General features: G+C 35.4%; 5 protein-coding genes and 1 long non-coding RNA gene across 8 annotated transcripts in view; 4 read left to right on the forward strand and 2 right to left on the reverse strand.

Moving 5' to 3' along the window:
- Positions 1 to 1,066: 1,066 nt before the first annotated feature.
- Positions 1,067 to 2,566, forward strand: LOC112453282 (ubiquitin fusion degradation protein 1 homolog). Of its 2 annotated transcripts, XM_025013924.1 has the most exons (5): positions 1,067 to 1,200; positions 1,315 to 1,435; positions 1,503 to 1,657; positions 1,732 to 2,283; positions 2,425 to 2,566. In XM_025013924.1, exons 1-5 carry the CDS (start codon positions 1,198 to 1,200, stop codon positions 2,494 to 2,496), a joined length of 903 nt encoding a protein of 300 aa, XP_024869692.1. In that variant the 5' UTR covers positions 1,067 to 1,197; the 3' UTR covers positions 2,497 to 2,566. The 2 variants fall into 2 exon arrangements, with proteins under 2 accessions (XP_024869692.1, XP_024869691.1); XM_025013923.1 differs by lacking the exon at positions 1,067 to 1,200 and having other exon boundaries at positions 1,288 to 1,435.
- A 324-nt stretch (positions 2,567 to 2,890) lies between these two features.
- Positions 2,891 to 4,663, reverse strand: LOC112453283 (vacuolar protein sorting-associated protein 29). The gene is made up of 4 exons (XM_025013926.1): positions 4,531 to 4,663; positions 3,948 to 4,139; positions 3,455 to 3,690; positions 2,891 to 3,206 (listed from the first exon to the last, which is right to left on the reverse strand). The coding sequence occupies exons 1-4, from the start codon at positions 4,531 to 4,533 to the stop codon at positions 3,089 to 3,091; spliced, it is 549 nt and encodes a 182-aa protein (XP_024869694.1). The 5' UTR covers positions 4,534 to 4,663; the 3' UTR covers positions 2,891 to 3,088.
- An 80-nt stretch (positions 4,664 to 4,743) lies between these two features.
- Positions 4,744 to 7,320, forward strand: LOC112453275 (cell cycle checkpoint control protein RAD9A). The gene is made up of 6 exons (XM_025013913.1): positions 4,744 to 4,940; positions 5,254 to 5,456; positions 5,520 to 5,684; positions 5,933 to 6,089; positions 6,205 to 6,376; positions 6,531 to 7,320. Exons 1-6 carry the CDS (start codon positions 4,907 to 4,909, stop codon positions 7,207 to 7,209), a joined length of 1,410 nt encoding a protein of 469 aa, XP_024869681.1. The 5' UTR covers positions 4,744 to 4,906; the 3' UTR covers positions 7,210 to 7,320.
- Positions 7,321 to 8,258: 938 nt separating this feature from the next.
- Positions 8,259 to 10,361, forward strand: LOC112453274 (endonuclease G, mitochondrial). Its single transcript, XM_025013912.1, has 5 exons — positions 8,259 to 8,668; positions 8,973 to 9,166; positions 9,308 to 9,544; positions 9,620 to 9,800; positions 10,081 to 10,361. Exons 1-5 carry the CDS (start codon positions 8,408 to 8,410, stop codon positions 10,177 to 10,179), a joined length of 972 nt encoding a protein of 323 aa, XP_024869680.1. The 5' UTR covers positions 8,259 to 8,407; the 3' UTR covers positions 10,180 to 10,361.
- Positions 10,362 to 11,923: 1,562 nt separating this feature from the next.
- Positions 11,924 to 25,086, reverse strand: part of LOC112453287 — a 31,132-nt gene continuing 17,969 nt past the window's right edge. For both annotated transcript variants that reach the window (XM_025013931.1, XM_025013930.1), the window contains exons 3-9: positions 17,136 to 17,219; positions 16,213 to 16,869; positions 15,466 to 16,001; positions 14,783 to 15,313; positions 14,257 to 14,459; positions 13,613 to 13,974; positions 11,924 to 13,135 (exon numbers count right to left, since the gene is read on the reverse strand). In XM_025013931.1, coding sequence (XP_024869699.1) covers positions 12,977 to 13,135; positions 13,613 to 13,974; positions 14,257 to 14,459; positions 14,783 to 15,313; positions 15,466 to 16,001; positions 16,213 to 16,869; positions 17,136 to 17,219 — 2,532 coding nt within the window. In that variant the 3' untranslated portion in view covers positions 11,924 to 12,976. The remainder of the gene's footprint in view (positions 13,136 to 13,612; positions 13,975 to 14,256; positions 14,460 to 14,782; positions 15,314 to 15,465; positions 16,002 to 16,212; positions 16,870 to 17,135; positions 17,220 to 25,086) is intronic.
- Positions 21,951 to 22,438, forward strand: LOC112453289. The gene is made up of 2 exons (XR_003040592.1): positions 21,951 to 22,189; positions 22,348 to 22,438. It is a non-coding gene; the product is annotated as an uncharacterized LOC112453289 (long non-coding RNA).

Here is a 25,086-nt window from a genome sequence, read left to right on the forward strand (position 1 = left end):
GTAACATTTATAAGTAAAAAACCGCACGGACTTATTGGCCAACCTAATACATATACATATATCTTCGCCTTTAGATATCCGAAGAGCTTTGTTGAAGATACAGGTTTCTTGTAAAGTTTATATTTTAAAGAGTGCAATATACATAAAGATCATGTTATAATATTTTCTTCACTTACTCTCTTATTTTTTATATCCTACAATTTAAATTACCTTATTTAAGGCTACTCGCCGCTTCTATATCCTACACCACACTGTCACCCCTAACATATACCTTAACGCTGGGGCTGTAGTCCCGAGGAAGAAGAAGAGAAATTATACTCTTATATAAATATTTAAATTTATAAGACAGTAATTTTACTTTTTAGAATCAGAATTACTTGTGTGTAATTTTAGATTCTTAGCTGGGAATATCGAATAGAAGTCACGCACAAATCTTTCTCGTGCGTTGAATGAAGTTCAAGCAGAATAGAGTCTAATTTAAAAAATTTTAGTTGAAAGAAATTGGCGTTGTTAGATTTTTAAATATCTGAAAGCAATAAATAATCATGATTGCAATTTAAAATATCAAAATAATAATTACAATGTAAATGTAGAAATACTTTCGCACAATATAAATTTAAATATACGTTTACCATTTATTTTGTTTAGCAGCGCCAAGTTCTTTTAATTAAAATTTTTTAAATTTTAGTAAAGATACATGGGGCGGTCTCTCCCTGTGCGTATGCTTGACGCGAGACACTACCGTGTGTATCTCTTGATTTGATAAAAATCTCATTTTTATATAAAATTTTTTTTTCTAGCAATTATACAATCTTTCCGATGCATTTGAATGGGCGCGTTCAACAGACCAAGCTGCTCAGTAGCAGTCGAACGTGATTGGCTCTTACTTTTAGAACCAACCAATCAACGCACTGTGTTGGTAAGACGAACTCAACAGTTGTGTCTGCTGAACGCGGCCATTATTAGTTACACTTGCACCTTGCACCGTGCACCGCGTAAAAGCGCGTTGCACGCAGCGTCGTCTGCTATATGATGTTTGTATATGTTGGTTATGTATATGCAATGCGACGGTATTGAGTATGTGTACTGCGTACGAATCAGTACAAATGTTGTGACTCTCTCGTTGAAAGTTCATGTTGTTATAGAAAAAATCTCATAAGAAAGAAAAATTGCAAAGAGAATCAACAAACCGCAAGCATGGTAAGAGAGCCGAAGAGATCAGTGGAAACGGAGGAACCGCGAAAGATCTGTCCAAGATCTGTTTCTCAAAAGGAGAGTAATCGAGGTTAATAATTCAGCAGAATGACTTTACAGTTTCAGTTCGGGTTCAACATGTTCCCGGAGATTCCGCGGCCCTTCAATACCCAGTACAAGTGCTTTTCAGTGTCGATGTTACCTGGGACCTATCGCCAGGATGTCGAGCGTGGCGGCAAGAGTGAGTATCGACTGACAACTAAATGAAAACAGGAAGGATGCTTTGTATCGGTCCGTTTTTCTTTCAGTAATCATGCCACCATCTGCTCTGGAACAGCTTACCAGGCTCAATATCATTTACCCAATGCTATTCAAACTGACCAACAAGAAAACCAATAGAATTACTCATTGTGGTGTACTGGAATTCATTGCCGACGAAGGCAAAGTCTATTTACCTTATTGGGTTAGTAAGGATTGCATTTTATATATAAAAAAATCGCAGTAAATAAATTTATAGATTGCTACATCTTGTTACAGATGATGCATAATCTTTTGCTGGAGGAAGGTGAGCTATTGAATGTAGAGAGCGTGTCACTACCAGTCGCAACATTCTCGCGCTTTCAGCCACAGTCGGAGGACTTTTTGGATATTACAAATCCGAAGGCCGTATTGGAGAACGGTCTGCGCAGCTTCGCCTGCCTAACCACAGGCGACGTAATTGCGATCAAGTATAATCAAAAGATTTACGAGATGTGCGTGCTCGAAACCAGACCTGGTCCGGCAGTTAGTATCATTGAATGCGACATGAATGTAGAGTTTGCGCCGCCGGTAGGCTATAAAGAGCCAGTAAGAAAGACAAAGAAGGAAGAGGATGACATAGAGCACCTGGCTGATTTGATGCCGGCACAGACTGGCTTTGTACCTTTCCAAGGTGAAGGCGTCCGGCTGGACGGCAAGAAGCGCAAAGACGCGCCCAAGCAGGAAACTGTAGCCACAAAGCCGACCTATGTCCGGGGAATACCCGATTATGATTATCAAATAGGCACTCTCAGGTTCCTGCGAAACATAAAGCCAACGAATAATAAGGAGGTAATAAAATATAAAATTATAAATAGAATTATCTTCTGAATTTTGTTGTAAAATGCAGATCTAATGTGAGTTTAATTTATATTGCACATGATTTTCGTGGTATCATGTAATCATATTAATATATCGCTTGTATTGTTTCAGACAAAAGATCCAGACGAGTTTAAGGCGTTTACTGGTGAAGGGTTTACTCTCCTGAGAAAATCCAGAAAATGATAGAATAACGAGCAATTGTTTATTACTTTTAATTTATAAATAAATATTTACGAGCGTTTGTCGGAGTGAATGTTGTGGAATGATATTCTTTTGTTATAAAAATATAATTAAATGTGATAGTCAAGTTTTCTTGATATTATCTAAATCTCATCACTATTTTAACAAGTTACGTGCGTCTTTATTTTTCTGTCACATTTCTAAGCAAAAAGAAACATTGTTCCATCTTTCATGTCATGTCTTTCTATGGAAATAAAGGGATTACATACCAAGCCATATAAAACGATTCTATAAAATCATATATAGAAACTTAATTATTAAGGACAAATCTTGACTTTTTTCAAAGTGATATTCTCTATCGATCCATTTTTAAATCCGAGAGAACTTACTTTACGCATAATATTGATATTGCTTTATTTACAACAAATATGCGATTCAGTAAGTATACTTAAACGTTAAGTAATTAATCAATTAATCCGAGACACATTAAAAGTATCCGGCAAATGTTGAATATTTATGCGCGTAATTGCATTCATATTGAATTTAGGATATAATCTATAATAGATGTAATTTGGAGATTCCATCGGAGATTCCTCTAACTCTTCTTATATTCAATTCTTTCCACTTTAACTTCGTCTCCGACTAACTGGTACACGTAAGTAACCACTGTTGAGCTTTGAATGTCCATCAATACGAATGATGGTATAACTGATCTAAAAAGAAAAAATTATGATCAAAACAGGATTCTTATATGGGATTTCCTTACTTTTTCTGAGAAAATAATTTATAAATTTATAATATTAAAAGATTGCATCACATGACTAAATTAAAAAAAAAATTTCTAAAAAAAAAAAGAGAATTTTGTTAGAATTAAACTTTTGAAAAAAGTAATATTTGTTCTGAAAAACATGTTTCCATATTCATTTTTATATTACTTCTACATCTTTTTGAAAAGACTTACGTATCTAGAGGATTGTAAGCTCCGGTAGCTGATCCAGGATTGATGTAGAATTTATTTTCATGCTCGTAGGCTTCGAATTTATGCGTGTGTCCAGATATGAGAATATCGACATCTAATTGCCTTTGTATCAAGGCTAAAGATTCTGGATCACCCCATGGCACTACTTGATGTCCATGGGAAAGTCCTATTCTGAACTGGCCCACAGTAACTACTTTCTGTTCCGGATAATTTAGATTCTGTAAACAAATAAAATTGTTTGCTTTTATTTGTATATATGTAAATAATATTTGTAATTATGTTTCTTGCAATTTAACTAATGTCTTTCTTGCAATTTAAATAATCAATACATAATGACAACTTTACTTATTTTTCTTGCCCTTAATTTTACTCGACGTATTTAAACTGTCTAGTTATTTTAATTACGTTTTAATATTATTCTATATTTTTGTGTCAACGTGGTTAAATAATGCATGCGTGTTAGAATAATGCATACCTCATCGAAATCTCCTCTGACTACATGCACATCACTGGCTAGTGTTTTGAGATAATCATAGGACTCTTTTGTACAAAGATTGCCGGTGCATAAGATGTGCTGTATTCTTCCTGGTACTAGCAGCTTCTTGAATTTACTCGGAAGGCTACTACATCTGTGTGGAATATGCAAGTCCCCTAATACCAACACAAGCTGCAACAAGTTTGTTTTTGTATCTGCTTTGAAACAAGAGATTTTGAAATCTTTGTGTATGTCATTATATTAAGTAATTTGCTTTTTTCTAAATAAAAATATATACATATACTTTTTTTAAGTTAGAAAACTGTAAGGAGAGAAATTGACATTTATAAATTATTGAGATAAACTGAAGTAAACTGTTAAATTCTTATTCATAAGTGAGAGACGATTAAAAAATAAAAAAATTAGTTATAAAAGGAGTTACTGACTACACGATACAAGTTTAAATACATTTAATACAGACAGAAACTATAAAATGACGTTTCACCGCCTGCTTTAAGGTTAGATTACTAAAACGATTAGTTTTAGATTTAGTACACTCATGGATTATTTTTGTGTTACTCACCATGATTTTCGTAATTAAATCCTTAAGCTAATATATATTTCGATACTTATAATCTCGCGATATCAGTATCTGCTATATTTCTATAAAATAATGCACATTGCACAGGAGGCAGGAGGCAGGGCAGAAACGTCAAACCGTCAAACATTTTTCTCATGTTGTGTTGCGGATCTGCGATATTATTTCGTCTATGACATAACCTATTTGGTCTTTTACCCTGAAACCAGCAAGAACCTCAAATTATTATTATTTATGGCCGCGCGTGAAAGTTCGAATGAGCAGTGCGTTGTTCTGAGAAAGTTATTAAATCGAGAAACATTTTAACACTTTTCTAATATTGCCTGCGCAATATATAATAGAAACATAAAAAGTATTCGACATGAAATGCGTCGTACCTGGCGGAAACGTCAAAAGTAAATCACTCTCTTAATTTATGTTATGTAAATAAATCAGAATCACTGTTTTACAACGCAAACAAAAATCACCAATTTAATATAACATTTTCTACTACAAGGCTAATCTAATCCTTTACACTACTAGTTTGTTTTGTATTGTATATTTTATTATTTACGAGAAATATTCGTTAAAACGTAACTACACTACGAGTTAATAATAATAAAAATTTTCTAAATATTTAAATATTATGAACTAGAAGAATTTCAGATTAATAATTTCATGAAGCTTCTCGACAATAAATTACTGATTAACTTTTCCTGATTGATACAGTCTTGGCAAAAGCCATACACATGCTGGCGAGGATTGGCGATGAGATATATGTGAATCCGCAAGAAGAATCTATGTCTTTTCGCACGGTCAACATGGCAAAATCAGCATACTCTGACTTCACATTCGACAAAAATTTCTTCTCCTATTACACTCTTGGAGATCTCGAGGAAGAAGAGGCACAAAAGTGCAAAATTTCAATAAGGGTAATATCTGCTTCAGCTACAAATTTATGTTCAGGATATTAATCTATGATATTTAATTTACAGAGTGCAATGACAGTCTTCAAATCTGCACATATGTTGGACAAGCAAGTGGAAACTTGTCACGTTCATTTGGAGGTAGATGCTTGCAATTTAGTGTTTATCCTCAAATACAAAAACGGTATCAACAAGACCCACCTGGCGCCTATTTTGGATTCAGAAAAGTTGCAAGTACACTAAAAACATTTTTTCGTTATACTTAATTCTTGGATGTAATTTAAAAATCATTTATCAGGTTTTGACAAAACCTAGTTAATTCTATCAATTACGGCATCTCCAAATATATTCTAAAAATTTGATAAATAATAACATTTCATATAACAGTATTATAAAAAAAAAAGGAAATAAATACATCCGAGGATTAAATTTTCACCTGAACTGTTGATCATATCAGAATAATGAAATTGTGGATTAAATAGGCATCGTACACTAAGGCTGGTATGTCTAACGAATTGATGTCGCGGGGTCGAACATTAATGGACGCTTTGCAAAATTTTCCACAAAATTTGATTGAAATAACGCTCGAGGTAACGTCACTTAAGCTGTTGTTCAGGAATTACGTGGACGATGCATCAGGTAAATCAAGTGTGCCATTCCTAGCATATATGTATAAACATAAAACGCAAAATAATGTAATATATATTATTATCAATTAATGTCAATTAATACTATAATCGTATATTACACACAGTCATGGTACATACTACACGTACCCAGCTGGCTCTTGGTCCCGGAGAATTTGATCGTTACACGATTGGCAACGAGACAAGCGTTACGTTTTGTTTGAAAGAAGTCAGAGCTTTCCTCGCTTTCAGCGAGAGCGTGGGCATTCCAATTACCGCAAATTTTGGAACAGCAGGAAGGTATACATCCAAATTCTCAAGCTCTTTTATTTAATATTAAGTAAACACTCTGATAGTTAAAGATTAAATTATTGTTTTGATATACCAGTAATATAAAATTTTAGCATGTTTCTATTTTAATAATTCTTGATCTCTCGCGTGTTACATTTTTCAGACCAATATTATTTACGCTGAAGAGTCAAGCCTTCGAGACAAACTTGCTGTTATCAACTCTAAGCCCAGACAGTGATAGTCAATCGGACTCGTCGGTTGTCAGCAGGCAAATACAGTCTGTTCGAAGAAAGAATGCTTCTTCAAGGGGTACGTCTAAACGCGCCAACAAATTCTCCAGTCGAATGAAGAAATCTAAACCTGAAGTCAGTGATATATTCAAAAGACCAGCAGAAGAGAAAAATCAGTCGGACAAAACGCTCAACCAAAACAGGAATGCTTCTATCAATATCGTTTCTGCAAATAATTCTATAAATGGTGTTCGAGAAAGAAATTTGCCGGAACAAAGTCGTCGCTCTGTCGCGTTCAGTCCTGCTAGTACATCTTCGGCGACTAGCAAAAAGATTTCGGAGGACAAACGAAAGCTGGTAAAGTCAGTATTTTCTAGTATCACAAAGAGGAAATTGACGGATGACGAGGAAAATCGTGAGAAGGAGGAAGAAGTTGCAGTAGACTGCAATAATTGTGAAGAGAGCGAGCTACAGTCGCCGCCGCGGTGTCAAGTAGCCAAGAAAGCAAGACTGGTGTTCCAGAAATGTTTTCAGAATACCTTTGATCCCCGAATGTTACCTGGTCACGACACTATCCTGGTAGAGGATTCCGATGAGAATAACAGTGATTAAGTATATTTTCTTGTGATATTTGGAAGAATTTCTATAACGACAAATCAGAGAAACTTTTATTTGCACAGTAATAAAATACTAATTTTATAACACAGATTTTCCGAAAAATTAACCAAGATAATGTTTAAAGTAAATTATTTAATTAATTTATTAGTTTGAATAACACTTTTTATTTAGATCAATCATTAGTCTTTTTCTTTTTCATGAAAAGCGATATGTTTCAATAACTAAATACTTAAGTTTTTATATAATTTCATGTAGAGATTTTCAAATAGAAAATCTTAAAATTTATTAATGTATTACGTTTTCTTTCAATATGAAGTGATTCAATTATGTAAGCTCTCATTACTCTTGGTTAACATACCTATTTTTTTAAGTAAGTTTCAGTTATATGGGATCTCATAAAAAATCTGGTCTATAGTTTATAACAAAAGTATATCATGCACAACGCAGCGCAAAGTTATCTAAAAGAAAATTGTGTTCGCGAAATAAGATCTTGAACCATTGTATATAAGACGTTTTTTGTAAAAATGTTATTGTAAATAAAAATATCTTTATACAAAAAATCTGAGAGTAGTGCGTGAGAAAAGTCTGCCTCTTGAACTTGCTCATTTTCCATAATTTTAATGACAAAAATAATTACAATTGGAAAAAATACATTCAATGTATGTAGAAAAGTAGAATTTCATTATATTTACTATTATTATTATATAAATAATAAAGGCGATCTTGTGAGACCGGGAAAATGAAATATATACTTAATTTTTCACAACTAATGGAAATTCCAAATTTATATCACCAAAATTAATTCTATTTCATGATAAAAGGGCCGGTACCACAGTCTCCGATTAACGTACGTGATCCTCCGATTAAACTCACTCTGCATCTCTTTCTAACTGTCCCTCTAGAAAGAGACGAAGAGTGAGTTTAATCGGAGGATCACGTTAATCGGAGACTGTGGTACCGGCCCTTTAAACTTGAAATTCTACACACGTATATTTGGGACACTGCAGTGCATATACGTCACAGTGACCACGTGCTTATTCTAACTTGACCCGATCCTAATGCATGTAAACTCCTAACCCTCCTGTCTTCCTCGCGTTATACGTCGGACGCGTTTCCCCGTTTCATAATTATACGATATTTACGACGGCGATATTTACACGCGGAAGGATCCCGGAGGATAACAAAGAGAAATATGAACGGAATGAGGCAAATAGTGTTTAATCTAACTGCTTTGACTAGCGTGGGTATGGGGGGCTGGTACTTGGGCAAGTTCTCCGAACAGAGGCGATATTCGAAAGACAATGAAACGAGCGTGTTGTCAGCGACGCATATCCGGAGCATGCCAGGTTTGCCTCTGTTCGGCACGGTTTCGGCGGCCACCCCCTTGACACCTGCCGAAAGCGACTACGATATGGGCTCCAAAGTGTCATCGACCGTCACAAGGGTGTCGCAGGTGGGATTAAGGATGATTAAAGATTAACTAACCCCCCCCCCCCCCCATTTATATATCATTGGAGATTACAAACAATTTGCAATGCTGGAAGCTGGCACCAATAACAATAACAAATAATTTGATACTTGACAAATTTATTGGCATGTGATGATTTAGTAATAAATAATCTGGTCGCATCAAGTATGAAAGGAATTAATTCAGTAACTTATTGTCGATGCATAGAAATTTTGCTGAATTGTTTCTAACACCGTTGTTGCGTTAAAAGTTCTAACGATCGTACTGGATATTGATAATATTGCGGCAGATTATGAAATTTGGTTTTCCCGGATTGGATCATGTCAGGTCCTACGAGGATTTTGTGCTCTCTTACGACAGGCGAAACAGAGTTGCTCATTGGGTGTTTGAACACTTGACCAAGGAAAGGTTGCAGTACAACAAGGAAGCGGATCGTTCCAAGTGCGAATTCAAACCCGATCAGAGTATACACCCTTTCTTCAGGTGAAGAAATATAGAATTTCTAATATATAATTCTCTCTCAGATTATTCCTTAGAAATCTGAGAGAGAAAGTTTGCTAATTTAATTTAATAGACTAAATTGATCTGAGATTAATTAAGTCTTAATTTTGACGATGTCAACAGATCAGAGAATACAGACTACAAAGGAAGCGGCTATGATCGTGGTCATCTGGCGGCGGCTGGAAATCACAGAGTGAACCAGAAACACATGGAGCAAACTTTCTTCCTCACTAATATGGCACCACAGGTCGGAAAGGGCTTCAATAGAGATTCCTGGAACAGGTTGGAGAAACACGTTCGGAAATTGACAAATGTCTACAAGGACGTTTACGTGTGCACGGGACCGTTGTACCTTCCTAAGTGCGTTTGCTTGCTGGCAGTTTCCAGTTTTGCTTTGAATCTTGTCTATTTTTATATTATTATATGCATTTTTAGGAGAGAAACGGATGGAAAGAAATATGTGCGTTATGAGGTGATAGGCGCGAATCATGTGGCGGTGCCTACACACTTTTACAAGGTGATCGTCGGCGAAACCAACGATGGCAAGCTCGAAATGGAAGCTTTTGTGATGCCGAATACGCCGATTGACGATAACGCGCCGCTCACTAATTTTCAGGTACTATACTTTGCATTTCAAGAAATTATAAAATGTAGAAATGATATTAAACTATGTAGGATACATTTTGTATCTATAAATATGTATTTAAGTGTATCGCAATATAAACGTAATTAAATTGTCAGTACAATTGCTTATTAATTGGAAGCAAATATTAAAATTAAACGTATTGAAGTAATTGCATGAGTGTGAAAAATAAGCGATGTATATGAAACTTATTCAATGTATAACAAGATATAATAAATTTATATTATAAGAATCTGATCAATTTTTTTAACAGGTGCCACCAGACAGCATCGAACGCGCTGCCGGGCTTTTATTCTTTGACAAAATATCGCGCAATAAATTAAGCAAAGTGAACGGCAAGAACACAGGCTAGATTTGAGACGACTGCTCAATTCACTCCATTCCCTTTTCCTTACCGATAGAAAATTCCCAATTTTCAGATATTCAGATTGTAAAGAGTTTTAATTTCTGACGCACCATCGATCGTATATTTAAATCTAGTCGATTATTTTTTAGCTCATTGTACATAATTTATACAAGTTTTATCAATCACGATGTTTTTATATATTATTCATACATACTATGTATTATTTTAGCTGCTCTGTATTTTATCGAATAATAAAGATACAAATATTTGTCGATGTGTATCAATTCGTTTGTTTATTTTCGGGGGGGGGGGGGGGGGGGCCCTTCTGCCCACAAGGGTCGGATGTCGGCCGGAGCTGGTTGGTTGGCCGCCTCGTCGCGGCTGGTTCTGGTGGCGGTGCCGGTGAATCGTTAGCCGAGATCGGCTAGTGGTTGTCTAGCTTTTTCTCTTCACATGTGCTTTATTCTTGTTTCTTAGTTACCTCATATCTCTTCCGATTTCCGCTGATATTATTGGCGATACGTTGATACTTCTTATCAAAAGACACGGCAGAAGAATAATCTCTTGAAGCATAATGATATTTTACAAATTGATAGATAAGTATAATGTTTGAAATCAGAAAGATCGACAAGACAGATTTGAATGCGATTTATTTGATGACACAGTTAATTATCGTTATTTGAATAGAGTTTGGAGTGCGGCGCTGTGTACAGCGTATGTATAAATACCGTACAAACGTAAAAAACTTGTAAATGCGACTGTATTATCGCATATACATATATATAATATATGAGTAACGTTGATGTGTCCCCTTTTCTTTTTACTTCATCGCAGCCGGGGACACCATGCCACCGATCATGTACATTATATATAGTCTTCGTGAACGCCGAATTATCTCCTGTGATTGTAATTCTTCAGTCAGCATCACATTTTCATTTTTCTCGTATTCTTTTTTTTTATGAAAATGTATAAAACCATTTAATTTTTAGAAAATTATATTTATCTAAAACGTAATAAATCTACAATTATCAAATTAAAAAACTGAGAATAAAATTGATCGTAGTAATTATGATTATTTTCTTGAGCAATATTTTCTAACAAAAAATAAATATTTATTTTATTATGGCAAAATTAATTTATTGCTGTAAAAAAATTTCTTTTTGGAGATAAAAAAAAAAGATACAAAGATTTTGTTATCTATTACAAAATATGATACATTTCAAATGTAAAATATATAAGAAAGATCGCAAGTAAAATTATCGCAAGAGATATCGGGGCCCATTCGTGTGGGACTTTGAATCGAATTCGCATATCTAGCGCAATCTATCTCACATTGTGTTTCGTATTTACAACGTTACATGACCAGAATTATTCACGTACCTTACAAACTAATTAGAAATTTTATTTTTGTAATATATATATAATATATATATATAATATTTAGCGCCGTCGTCGTTCAGGTATGAATGTATATATATACTATTTATATATATATATTATATTAACATTTTTTAATTAAATAGAGCTTTCGTAGCAAAGTATGTATAAATAGACTATTTTTGCACAGACCATGATCCTTTCGAACTTACTCGCTTTACCTCTGTCTGCTTTATGAATGAGAGTCGTCTGCTTATTCACCCCTTGAGATCTGTCTACATTTAAATAATTTTACCTGAAAAATAGTCGGACGAGAGAGGAATCTCTACCTCTTCTTTGAGAATTCCTCGGTTCGAAACCGTTTTCTTTTTTGCACCTGCCATTAATACTGTATACCAAACGACAAGATCGATGCGATTTTTTTTCAATTACGCGCTCGTCGCATCTCGTCGTGAATGAAAAATGCGTTCCATCAAAATAGAATTCCGCAAACGGCAGCGTGTAGAAATTATTGCATCGGGTTCGTGTGTACGCCCCACGAAAAATTAATGGACCGAAAGAAATCGGCGAAATCAAATTTTTAATATTTCTAAGATGTTGCTAATTCTTTCAAGAAATAAATTGCGACAATACGATTAAATAAAAAAATTTATTTAGAACATACCTAAAATGCCCTGATCAAGAAGTTAATATTTTTTATTATTGCTGAAATTCTTTTTATTTCCGTAAAATAAAACGATTATTATTTAATTTTCCGAATCATTAGCTTTAACTAAGATGGTTTTAATTTAATTTTCTCAATTCCGAAAATGTAAAACTTATCTTCGTAAAATGGATTTCTTTCGGCTTACCTATTTTTCTTAGGAGCGAAGAGTCGCCTTATCTTCTTTGTTTATTTAATATCACACCTAGATGCTGAATGCACGTAGAAATCTATAAAACTAGGCCAGCTTTAATAGGCATCTCGAGTCCCTCTTAGATCATTACAAAGTTATTGTTGGTATTAAAATAGTGTGGTCTTAAAATAGCTGGCGCTTCGTGATTTCTTTTAATCTTATTGTATTTCAGAGGGTCCTTAAATATGTAATTTGATGTTTATTACGATAAGGATTTATACCGACAATGTTTAACTGATCTGCTCTTATCTCGGAAGTATAATTTAGCGATAATTTTCTTTCCAGAATTTTAATCTTAGAAATTTTAATCTTAGAAAAATTGCGCTGATTATTTTCCCTGATAAGGATACTTCTCGTTAATAATAACCTTTTACAAATAATTTTCTGTTAATCTGAATTCGGCGATCGGAATGGTTGTTTACTTGCGAGAGCTATTGATCTGTACTTTTTGTAGTATTTTTAATGCTCAACGGTCGATACGCGGGTCTCGACCTTTCGGCGATGAATTTTGTTCATGATATCTTGCTAATTTAAAGTGCCGATTCTACGCCTCTTGACGAAGATGTCGAGCTGCTCAAATCTTCTGAGTGGCGTGTATGTGACGAGTCGAGGGAGGTCACCGAGTCGCTGTCGTTGCTGTGCGGACTCGAGTAATTAGCCGCTTCCTGCAGCCTCATCAGCATGTTAAGCTATAAAAATAGATTTAAGAAAATTAAAGTTGATTAACAAGTTAATTAATAAGGTTCTTGATTACCATTGAATAGTTCTTACATATAAAGCAACATAAATAAAACAGTAAATTTCTCTATAATTAATATGCAATAGATATGTAATAGAATTATGTAAATTTCATCTTCTTTCTCTTTGTTACAATTGTTCTGTTAAGAGAGTAATTTCCCATGACACGATAAAAATGTATAATTAATCTATATATAGAAATTATCATTATTATTACTATGTTCAACAGTTTATTTAGATCGCTGAATTGCTTTGATGACGTATATCACATTTTGATATTACATCTATGAATATTAATATCCTTCAATTTGAGAGTTACACAAATCTCAGGAAACTTCTTTTCAATTTTCCGAATATATAAAACTAAAAATTCTCATATAAATATCTGTGTTTTAAAGTTCCCGAGTTTTAATACTCTGAATACTGACCAGAGGATCTCCTTCAGTATCACTGTGAGTACTTCCGAGGCTTTTAACACTGGAGGCGCCTACACCCGAAGTGTGCCCGCTGGAGACGACATCGTATCCCACATCTTCGGGTCTCAGACGTAGAAGAGCGTCGCTGCCGCCGTGCACGGCATGCGTCGAGATCCATGGATAACTGGATGTGATAAATTGCGCTGGATCCTCCCAGGTTGCCTCGCCATTTCCGTTCCCGCGTCTTCCGTATAGCGTCAATCCTTCTCTGACTGCCTCCACCAGATAAGGTATCACTGAATAGTTCCACAGGTCGGTAAACCACACTTGAGAACCAGCTACTTCCATTGGACATGACAGGAAGAGTCGCGGTCCTGATAAATTATTAATATTATTATTATTATTTATCTATTTGTAATTATTGGTGATAGGAAAATTGGAGATAGTAAAGCAGTAGAATTTTACCGTAAATATTCCTTAAACTTCGCGATTAAAAGTCACTGATTCTACTATCGTATTGATATTAAGAGAACTGATAATTAAAGATAGTAAATTGTTGAGACGTTTTATTTTAAATTGGAAATAACGGGCTCTTTTGAAAATTGGGTTTTTTTGAAATGTAGAAATGTGTTTTCAATATTTTCAGTAAATATTACCTATAGTGACATCGGAGCTGCTATGGGTTTCTAGAAACTTGTTGAGATGCAACCATACACGCGGCAGCCACTCGACTACTGCCGCCATTTCCGCGTTCCTTGTCCCAGCGCACTCGCGCAGTTCATGCTCCAGTAATTTCCTTCTCAAATAACGTCCCAAGAATCCCTTGACCGGCTCCATATGATTCGCGCATAATACCCACCTGTTTAATCACATAATCAAAATTACATAAACAAATTACATAATCAGGTTAAAAAATCCATCTTTTATCCCTTCATCGTCTAATTAAGAAGACTAAATATATTACATTTTACTTATTTACACCGTGAGATGAATTGCATTCATAACTAGTGATTCTGAAATTAATTTTTAGCATTTAGCTTCTTATCGAGGATTTCTCTTCAAGACTTTTTAGTTACATCCAAAATAAGATCTAGAAATTACTAAAATAATTTTACATAGAGGTATCTATTATATTAAAATTATAGATTAAATAAGAGTTATAGTTTACAAGAATGAAAATACCTGAAGTTATGATGTAACTGTAAGTTGGTGGTACTGCAGGTGGCCTGGCTCATAGTACCGATGATAGCAGGACACGATAAATGCCTGGTTCCTAGAAGACCGCTGAAGAGTTCACCCAGTGATGCCGCGTGTTGAAGATTTTCCAAGATAATCACCCTAGGTAGTTCATCAGCGGCGTTCGAGTCGCACCTTTCGGCGATGTGTGCAAGATATTGGCGCAATTCCTTGCTGGACTTATGATCGACGTTGAAAGTCGCAACGGCGGCAGCGTCCTTCGTGTCATTGTCGGCGTCTACTAGGGCGTTCGCCAGTTTCCCAGCTAAATAACTCTTTCCTGTACCACTTGGACCGCATAGAATCACTCTACGATGTTCCGTCAGGAGGGAAATCAGTCGCTGAACGATAGAGCGCGGTATCAAAGTATCTACCGCCAGCCAGGAATAGCCCGATAGCACTAGATAGATAGTCTTTACGTGGCCGACTAGGTAGCCGCAGGGTAACAATTCGGGATGCTGAGAATCGGTAGTGCATCTGTGAAGTGGAGAGAAAAGTTTTAATTATTTTATATCAAGATAGAAAAGCTCGAAATCTCAATACGGAGCGCTTCTATTAAAAATCGTATATCTTATCTAGATATTAGATAAAATTTATACTATTTTAGTGTTTTTTAAATAAATACACACCTCGAAGCCTCGCCGAAATGATAGGCGGCGACACATTCAACGCCAAGACCCAGATTCGTCACGGGATCCACCCGAGAAACATATTCCTTGAAGCAACGCCTCACCATAGAGTCCAGCGCGTCCCAGCTGGTCTTGTTGCTGATGCATACGTTGGCGATCACGCAGTGTGGTGGTTCCCCTACGGTACCGTCGGCGGAACTCCCGGTAATCAAATTGTAGTTGAAATTTCGTTCACTGCCAAGATAGACAGCCACATTGATCCTCTTGCCGTCAGTGTCTTGCTCGAGAACCGGTTCCGTGGTTGTCGCGCTCGACGGCACCACGGAGTGTTCGACCGGGACGTTAAGATCTTCCAGTTGATCGGCCGTGGAACTGACGTCGCCGTTCGACAGCGCTGCGACACTCGACGCCACCTCGGTCATGCTGAAGCGTCGATCTGGATCACTAGGTAGAGAGGACTGCGATGAGGTGAGCGACTTCGAGGTCACTAGTCGTTGGAGACGTTCATTGTTCTGCTTCAAATTCAGCATCTCGTACTGTGGGAGAGAAGTGATAAATTCACACGAAATATATTAATAAATGTAAAATATATTTTTATTCGTAGGTGTAAAAATTACGCTCTTTCTCTAATTTTAAGTAAAAAATTTGAAATATTAACTGTAAGTCGTTAAACTTGTCGAATCTGACTGAACTTTAAGTCATATAGTATATGAGAATTTATTTTCTAAATAAAAACTGTATACTCACCCGCATCTTGATGACCGTGTCCTTTAAAGATTCCAGCTGATGAGCCGAAGATAACGCTTCCAATCTGATGTCTGTGAGCACCAGGTCTTTCTCCCTCAATTGCTTCTTCAATTCATCCACGTCTTCGTCCTCTTTCTTGTATAATGCCGAGCTGCTCTTGCTTCCTGACAAAGGATTCTCATGATCGGGAGACTTCTGGCCGTTGCTCCTCGCAGTCTGTGCTCTCGAAGACTCGTGTTTGGACGCGGTTGGCAATCTAGGACTGTTTGGAGCGCTCAGATCACCGCCAGGGCTCTCCTTGCAGTCCTCGGCATCGGAGACCGAACCGTGTCGATTCTTACGCGACCTCGAGAAAGCTTTGGAGAAAGAGCTGCGTAACCAGCCCTTCTTCTTGTGATGACTGCTGCTGGCCGAGCAGGCGCTGCTTAGCGAGTTCAGAGATGTCACGCTGTCCGCGGACAATTGTCTCGCCATCGACGCGCCCTGATGATGATTGTTGCTACTGCTGCTGCCGGTGCAGCCGGTGGTACCGGATTCGGAGTCACCTAAAGTATGACGCCGACCATTGTTCGCGGCTGGACCGTTGTTCAATCCAGCTTCGGCACTCTGCTTGCGCAGCCTCTCGATCGTTTCTCGGAGTTCTTGAAGCTCGGAATCCTGAAAAATCGCCGGCAAAAAAACAATTGTTTTTAACGACAAAAATATTGTACGTCTGCATCAAGTGTCGATTAAATCTAAAATGTGACGTGTTTATACATTTCTTTTTGCTTTTTAATGAAATTCAACGGTGGTATATATCATTTTATGCATATATGCAATTAAAAATTTTTGCAAAGAAAGGTCTCTTTTATTATCAAATCGCGACGATTTATTAAAACTTAATATTCTTATATAAATAATTAATACTTTTGCAGTGTTTTTACCTTCTTTTCAGCTGTAGCTGTGAGTTGCTGCAATCTCTGGGTCATATTGGACAATGATTGCTCAAAAGCTGAGACCACATGAGCCTGAAACAAGCAAATGATGCACAATTTTTAATATCCGTATAATTTTGTCAAGTATTTTAAATTTAAATTTTCATAGACTAATATCACTTATTATGATAATAAGTCTATAAACAATTGCATCATTCCTGTTTCGAACAACATAATTGTATAAACCTTTAGAGCAATAATTTTGAGACATATAATTTTATATTATAAAATTATATTATACTATTCACCACACACACGTATTAATTCTATTTCTGTTTTATTAATTATGTCGTGTATCGTTGTATTATTTATTTCCTTACTTGATACTTATATAAACAGAGTTTGCAATTGTCAAGATGCAAAAATGAAGTGTACAATGTGATTCTGTCAAAGTAATTTCTACGTTATTTCTACGTTGTCAAATAATAACTATGTTTTAAACAGCGCCTGGCAAGGTAATTTCGACGAACGTGCGGGGCGGAGATTAATAGTCTTTGGTGGTAGTCTTTTTTGCGAGAAGTACCTATCGCAATGCCCATGCCGTGTCGGAGTATCGAACTCGTGTTTCCCGTCACGTAATTACTCTCTCAGAATCTGGACGTGTTTTCAACGCTACGCCACGAAGCGAAGAAGATAATCAGCCGTGGCGTAGGAAGAAAGTGTTCACGCCGACGAAACGCTTGATATAATCTAAACTAGAGCGATGCAAATCCTCTGTCGATTTCTTTTTCTGTTCTTTCTTTGCTCCACCGATTTTCTTTGTCCATAACAACGAACAACAGTGACTGTTCGTTGTTAACATTGCTCTTTTTCAAAGCTTTTACAACTCGCTGTTATTACAATTCGCGACTGTAACCGATATGGCGATGACACGCTTGGTTTAACGGTATTTCATTTCAACTTAAGAGTTTGCAACATCGCTGATGTCTAACGTACATTATGATTAAATTTTAATTATTTTTCCAAATGAGAAAATAACAGCCTTGTGATAATGATGATGCGCGAGAGTTTCGGTAATTGCCGTGACTCCGGTTAAGAGTCGTTTAGATTGAATGGATGCGAAACACTACCTAAAGAGGTGTAATATATATATTATATATAAAATTAATATTATTATCATGTTATTCACTTTTATTATTTGTCGTGTAATTTAATTGATCAAATTTTGGCTATTTTTAGTTGATATTTTTTTGAATTTGTTTATCAATAATTCACTGACAATTTCTATTATTAATAGCTACGTATTTAAAGAAAATGTAATATTAGTCTAGTTCGGTTAAATATTTTAGTGCTTGAATTTCGAATTTAAATCGCGAGGAAACAAAGCTAATGACCTTTTTCAATAAAAAGAAGAGAAATCATTCGAAGAACGTGAAACTTATGTCTGTCGCATCAACGATCTTCTAGGTCTTCTGTACCTTAAAGAATACGAATACTATAATTTTATAGCTACTTTGCGCGCATGGAACGTGTCTCTTTGTTTTTGACATTTAACACACTTAAAACATTCTATATTCTATACAGTTGTACATGTGGCACGCGAAATCTCTCGACAAGAAAAGCAACAATTTTACACTTTCACGGTGAGACAAATTTACGACAAATGCCCATAAGATATAAAATTGTTTTGTAACTTTTATTATTTAAAATAATATGTATATCTGCATGATTGCAAATATGTTACAAAAAAGTTGTGTCGAAACTCTAACAGAAAGTAGAAAATTCATGCATTCCCCTGCTAGTTTGCTAAAAATTTATGAAATGTTGTTGTTATTATTATTAATGCACACAATTAGTAGTACAATGACTATTATATTAAACATCATCATACATGATACTTAATTATTTTATTACCACATTAAAACTTTTTTTAAATTACCGTCGAATTTTTGCAGCATTTTAATAAATAGACCTTCTAATTAGTCAGTTTATTACTATCTCCTTTCTTATTTATCTTTATTTTATTCATATAGCGATCTTATACATAACGATAAGACATTGGTAAACATAATTAAGGGACGTTGAAGATTAAAATATCGCGGTCGAGCCGTTCGCCCGCGACGTACTCTCGTCAAGATGCACCGGCGCTCGCTTGATGTTTTTCCCTGGAGAACAAGGCGAGTCACTGTGTACCGCTCGCGATGCATTTTACTCCTCGGCACGTGCGTTTTTGCCGCAGGCTTCCGGTCCAGTTTTTAGCTCCGTCCGTCCTCGACTTGGCCGACCCTTCGTTAGGCTCGTTGCACAACGAGACGAAATCGAGACTTTTCCTCCGGTGAAAGAAAACTTTTCTCTATTATTATAAGAAGTTGATATCAGGAATATATTAATATGTAACAATAATTTGATATAAATTAGATACTCTCACCATCTATATTCATTCTGAGCCTCGGTAAAAACATAGTCTGTCACGTTTTTATATATAGAGTCTACGTAGGATATGAATAATGCAATTATATATTTTAATTGTATTAACTCTTAGCCCGAATTGACTTAATTTTATCTAATTTCGACTTGAGAGAGAGAGTTTTCTTTTTTGTAATCTTCCATTAACTTCAAACTTCCAGCATATTAATCTTGGAGAAAAAAATATAATTATGTTGTCAATGTGTATTCCTTTGAAAAAAATTCGATCTTCTACATATTTAAATGTTCGTATTTCGCAATTGCTATCTCGATTAACATTGCGCCGCCACAACTACGCGTCATCGGTGATTGCACCTCAAAAAGTACATTGGGATCTCGATGTATCGAACGCAATCTGACGTGAGGTATGCCTGAAATAAAGTGCTCGAGAAAGGTGTAAGGCCGAGTAAGGCGAGTAGGGTGTGGGTCGTCGTTTTTACGAGCGTACATCGTGTACTCACTTCTCGGATGCATCTCGGCCTCGGCAGTAGGTGAAGCCGGGCACATTAGAGGCGAGCGTGGGAGCCAATATTTACAGCCCATACCAAGACTCATGCAAGTGGAGTAAGTGGCCCCACCGACCTCATTCGGCTCCGAGTACTTTTATCTTTTTTGAATAAACGTGCAGAATGCTTCGCGTTATACTTATTTTAAAAACTAAAATGATAAAGGTGTCCAAACATAGGTCTTAATTGTCTCGGCGGTCTCGGCATTGGTACATTTATTTTATGTTATGATTTTTATGTTGACTTTGAAAAAAATGTCTAGTGTTATATTAATCCTGAGTTGTAATCGAAGTATGATATATCCTTACATACTGAAATTACTATCTGTTTTAATGCTGCTTTGCTTAATCAAATGTACAAATTTACTTGGGTTTAAACAGCTTTTTTATCGAAAGTATAAAGGTCAATGTTCGAAGGAGAGACCTCATATCCCGGCTGCAGGATCACGTCGAGAGTCATTCCACGTTGCACGTTAAAGTAATAAGGTGGGACAATGGGCCCCGAGACACCCGCCCGCGGCAAACGAATTACATGTCCCACCGTTTGCTGTTACCGTTTTACGAGCGGTATAATTCCTCCGGAATTACGCGCGGCTCTAGAATCGCACCCATACAGAAACGGGCAGAATCCTCGGCTCCCACCGGTCCCTTTGTTCACGATCCTGACGAAACTCCACGCTCGTTTCTCTGCGAGAAAAAAGGTCTCATCGCTGATTGTCCTCTTAGAATTTTATGATCGCATGATATTTCCGAAGAGAAAGAAAAAGATGGTGCTTATATTCGTGGAAACAATGGCGAACAGCTGACTCGGACGTTCGAGATTTAAGGGTCGATCCCGAAGGAATCTCTTGGGATCTTTACGTGGTAACGGGATAGCGATCAATGCGAGTTCGACGACCGTGTTTTTATTCTGCAAATAAAGACTCCACTCAGAAAAGGCTATGGTCAGTAAAGAGTTATGACTCATTGAATAATACTGAAATTTTGCTCAAATAGCCCCCTCTAGACGAGTTACATTATTTATATCTGAACGGAAAAAGTGTGGAAAAATTTGAAAAAATTATTTTTGTACCCTTAAAGGTATATATAGTATATAGAGAATATGTAAAATAATTATCGAGGAAATAATAAATGGTCGTGCAAAAGGCATTCGGTCATTTAAAATGGAATTACTCCAAGGTCTTACAATTATTATATATAGTTTTTAAGTGCAATAAACCAATTTTATGCGCTAATTATATTTTATATCAAATATCAGATATAAATTTACATTCACCTTAAAACCCGTCCCTAATAAAATATAAATTAATTACTAATTAGGTGTATTTACTTCTTAATTAGATATACATATATAAAAAAATATATTGCAAGCAAATAAACTGTAAGAAAAACAATTTTCTACAATTTTTTTTCCTTTTATTGATATGCATTTTTTGCAAAATATTTATTATAATTATATAAGACTATAAAGAGATAATTTATAGGCATTAAGTTTAATTTCTCAATTACTTTTAAGTGGTATAAGAGATAAATTAAGAGTAATTTAATTAAATTCATGGAAAAACATGTAAATACATGGAAAAAATTTAACGAAATCTCCCAAGACCTTGTAATTCCGTGGAATCCGCGCCTCGAATTTTTCGAGCGATATTGCAACATCCTGTAACGTTTCGCCGAGAAGAATATCACACTTCTGCGGCCTGGGAACTGTTAGCCCAGTTAGCTCGGGTCGTAACGCTTCGAGGATTACGCCGTGTTCACAACGTACATTATCCTCGATCTTCCCATCACAATAATGTACATCCCCGTATAATTGCTTGAGCAGAAAGGAGGGTGAGGGTCAGCATTATACTTAACCCTTCGCCCGTAAACTGGGTCATAAATGGCACAAGCCGAAATTCAAGATAGAATACCGCCGAAATGAAAAGGGGGGGGGGGCTTGCCGTCCCTCGTAAAAAAAGTAGGTAGTGGGGAGAACTTATGCCCAAAGTTTCGTTGGAATTCGCCAGTGTGTGCTTGACCAGCAGCGAGTCAAAGTGCGTCCAGTGCCACTATTGACCCAGTTTACGGACAGTGCCAGACTTTCGTGCAAGTAAGTAAAATTAATTTAACGTCATTTTCATATTACTACAGTTATTTTTAACTTATATAAGTGATATTTTTTTATGATTGTGTATATTATATATACCTATAACCTCAAAATTTGAGTGGATGAAAACACGTGTAAAAAGAAATTACATGTACTTTCAGGGTACAATGGATGATCAAGCGACAAATATCAGATATTATTTACGAGAAAGACGATTTTATATGATTTTTTAATAAAATAATGTAAAAATTACGTTAAAAGTCTTATTTCTCCTTAACCCAAAAAAGGCCATTTTCAATCCTCAGAATAATTATACTTTTTAAAAATGACCCATATACAGAATTTTTTTCTTGAAAGTACACATATTTAACTATAAAACCTCGTTGGAATTTTTTATTTTGATTTAAAACTCAATGAGATATGATTTTTTTAATAAAAATGGATTTTTATCAATTTTTTGCATAAAGAATTATTTATAAACAATTTATCTTATAATGAATCGCTAAATAAACTTTGGGATTATAAAATAGGATAGTATACAAGTATTACAGAATTTTTTCAGATTTTTTGAACACTATTTACTAGGTCAAAATAACGACAGGACATTTATGACCCAGATTACGGACGATGCCAGTCAAATTATAGTTTACGGGCGAAGGGTTAATAATTAATGCCACAAGGACATTTTCCACTTAAAGGCCAAGGTCTCCTTAAGAGTCTCCTTATCTCATATATATTTCACATATCTTTTTTTCAAGTCTCTCTTTGAGAATATTTTCTTTCTAAATATTTTATTATTATCTCAAAAATATTTATTTTTCCTATAATAATGGCAATATTTCATTGCATTTTGCTTCCTTTCTTCTTATTTTATTACAATTTACACAAATATTACTGTTTATATGGAACATTGTCTTTTAAAGGCAACATGCGTTTAAGATACATCTCATAAATAGTGCTGTATCTTATTTATTAGCTAGTGAATACACTTTGTAAATTTATAAATTGTTAAATTTGAGAGTGAAAATAGTAAATAGGTCAATAGATTACATTACGTTACATTTCACGTTATAAAATATTGTGATTAGCGTTATTAATCGTGACGAGAAGAAACAAAAGAGAAAAAAAATCATGATTTTGTTTGAAAATTGAAAAAACGAGAATATCTACGTGTACACGAGAGGGTATATGTTTACATACGATACCCGGTCGAAAGTGCACCCCCGAAACGCATAAATCTTTCTCTCTCCTGCAGAAGCGGTTGCGGCAGGGATCCCGCAAGGGTGTTTATAACACGACGGTCTGTCACAAATCCCAATGACAGTTTTATATCCTTCCACCACGTGGCGTTTAAACTTCTCTTGGATGTTTCGACCCGAGATGGAGAGAGCAGAATAAGGAAATAGGATCACGATTTATGAAAATTGCTTCAGCAAGAATATCTGTTTTTAGGTTTCGATTTCGATAAGTAGAGAGTCCTTTCTAAGGAAAATGCCTCTCTTAGTGATTCATTCTTAAGAAAAAAATTTTAAATTTGTAATCTTAAAATTTTATTTTATTTCAAATTAAATTATACTAAATTTTTAATATATTATCCTAAATCTGTCTAAAATACACAAAATGTAAATTAAATTAAAATATAAAATAAGAAATATTAAGATAAATTAGCATAATATTAACGTTAACGTAAACTAAAAAATAAAATTATATAAAATTTTATACATAGAAGAAATATATTGCAAATGTGAAATTTATATTGCAAAAACTAATTGTATATCCTAAGCAATGATTGGCTTGGGTGGAGAAAGTAAGCAGGAGGCGTGTCGTACGAAGCGCCGCGCCGCTTGTGACTAAAATTGATGTTTTAATCAGTGCGGTTGCAGAGTTCCGAGACCGCGAAAGAGCGGATTGCATAAGAAGACGGAATACATAGTAGAAAATAAAATTCGCGATTGGCCAATCGTTTCTGATGCCAGTCAATTGTGCAATTGCTCCCGCGGAGTCTTCGATAATCGTGAGCTGTTTTCCTTCATCACTTCGTCCTCAATATCTCAATAGACGACGGAGAAAAAGAGAAAAAGGCGTGAGAAAAGGGCTTGCCTTTTTGACGAGTCAATAGTGTAAAGCAGGATTTAATCGAGTTAGAAGTAACGTCTTACTAGATATACTAGATAGATAGAGAATTTTTATACATATATAAAAGGTCTAAGAAAACATTGAAAGTAAAAATTAAAACTAAAATAGAAGCTTTTTCAGAAATGTTTGGAACACGAATAATCTTACGCGAGACGCAAAACGTGACATATGTGATTCCAATTGTCTCTCATCGGGGTAGGGCCGATGATACGATTACAAAGAGTATGCCGAAGTATGCGCGCATAATTATTCAATCGGGACTACGAGTGGTATTGTCGACCTACGCTTTATTACGCGTCGCCGTCGTCTTTCTAAATGCGCTGACGGAATGCGCTGAGCTCAATTTTGACGGCGAGGCCTCATTATCGAATTTATTATTTCATTGCTTTAACTACCAGCAATGGTTACTGCGAATAAATCATATCTATTGTGTATACATATATATATATATATATATATATATATATATATCGTTTGGAGTCGATGCACTCCGATTGACGTAGATATCTATATGACAATTCATACATGTACACAAGACAGAAAATATATTATCTTTTCTTCATTTTTTGTTCATTAAATATCATTATTTACTTTAATATCTATAAAAATTTCAATAATCTATCCTAATTATTCTAATTATTTATATCTTGATAACTAATGTTTAACGCGATAAACTGTATGTACAATAAAATATCAGTTTGAAGAAATTAAATAAATCTGTTGCATGTTTATAAAAGTAACATTTAATGCATGTAAGATGAGAG

This window comes from Temnothorax curvispinosus, unplaced genomic scaffold (genome assembly GCF_003070985.1).
Source record: "Temnothorax curvispinosus isolate PA1 unplaced genomic scaffold, ASM307098v1 QBEX01004244.1, whole genome shotgun sequence".
NCBI classification, from domain to species: Eukaryota; Metazoa; Arthropoda; class Insecta; order Hymenoptera; family Formicidae; genus Temnothorax; species Temnothorax curvispinosus.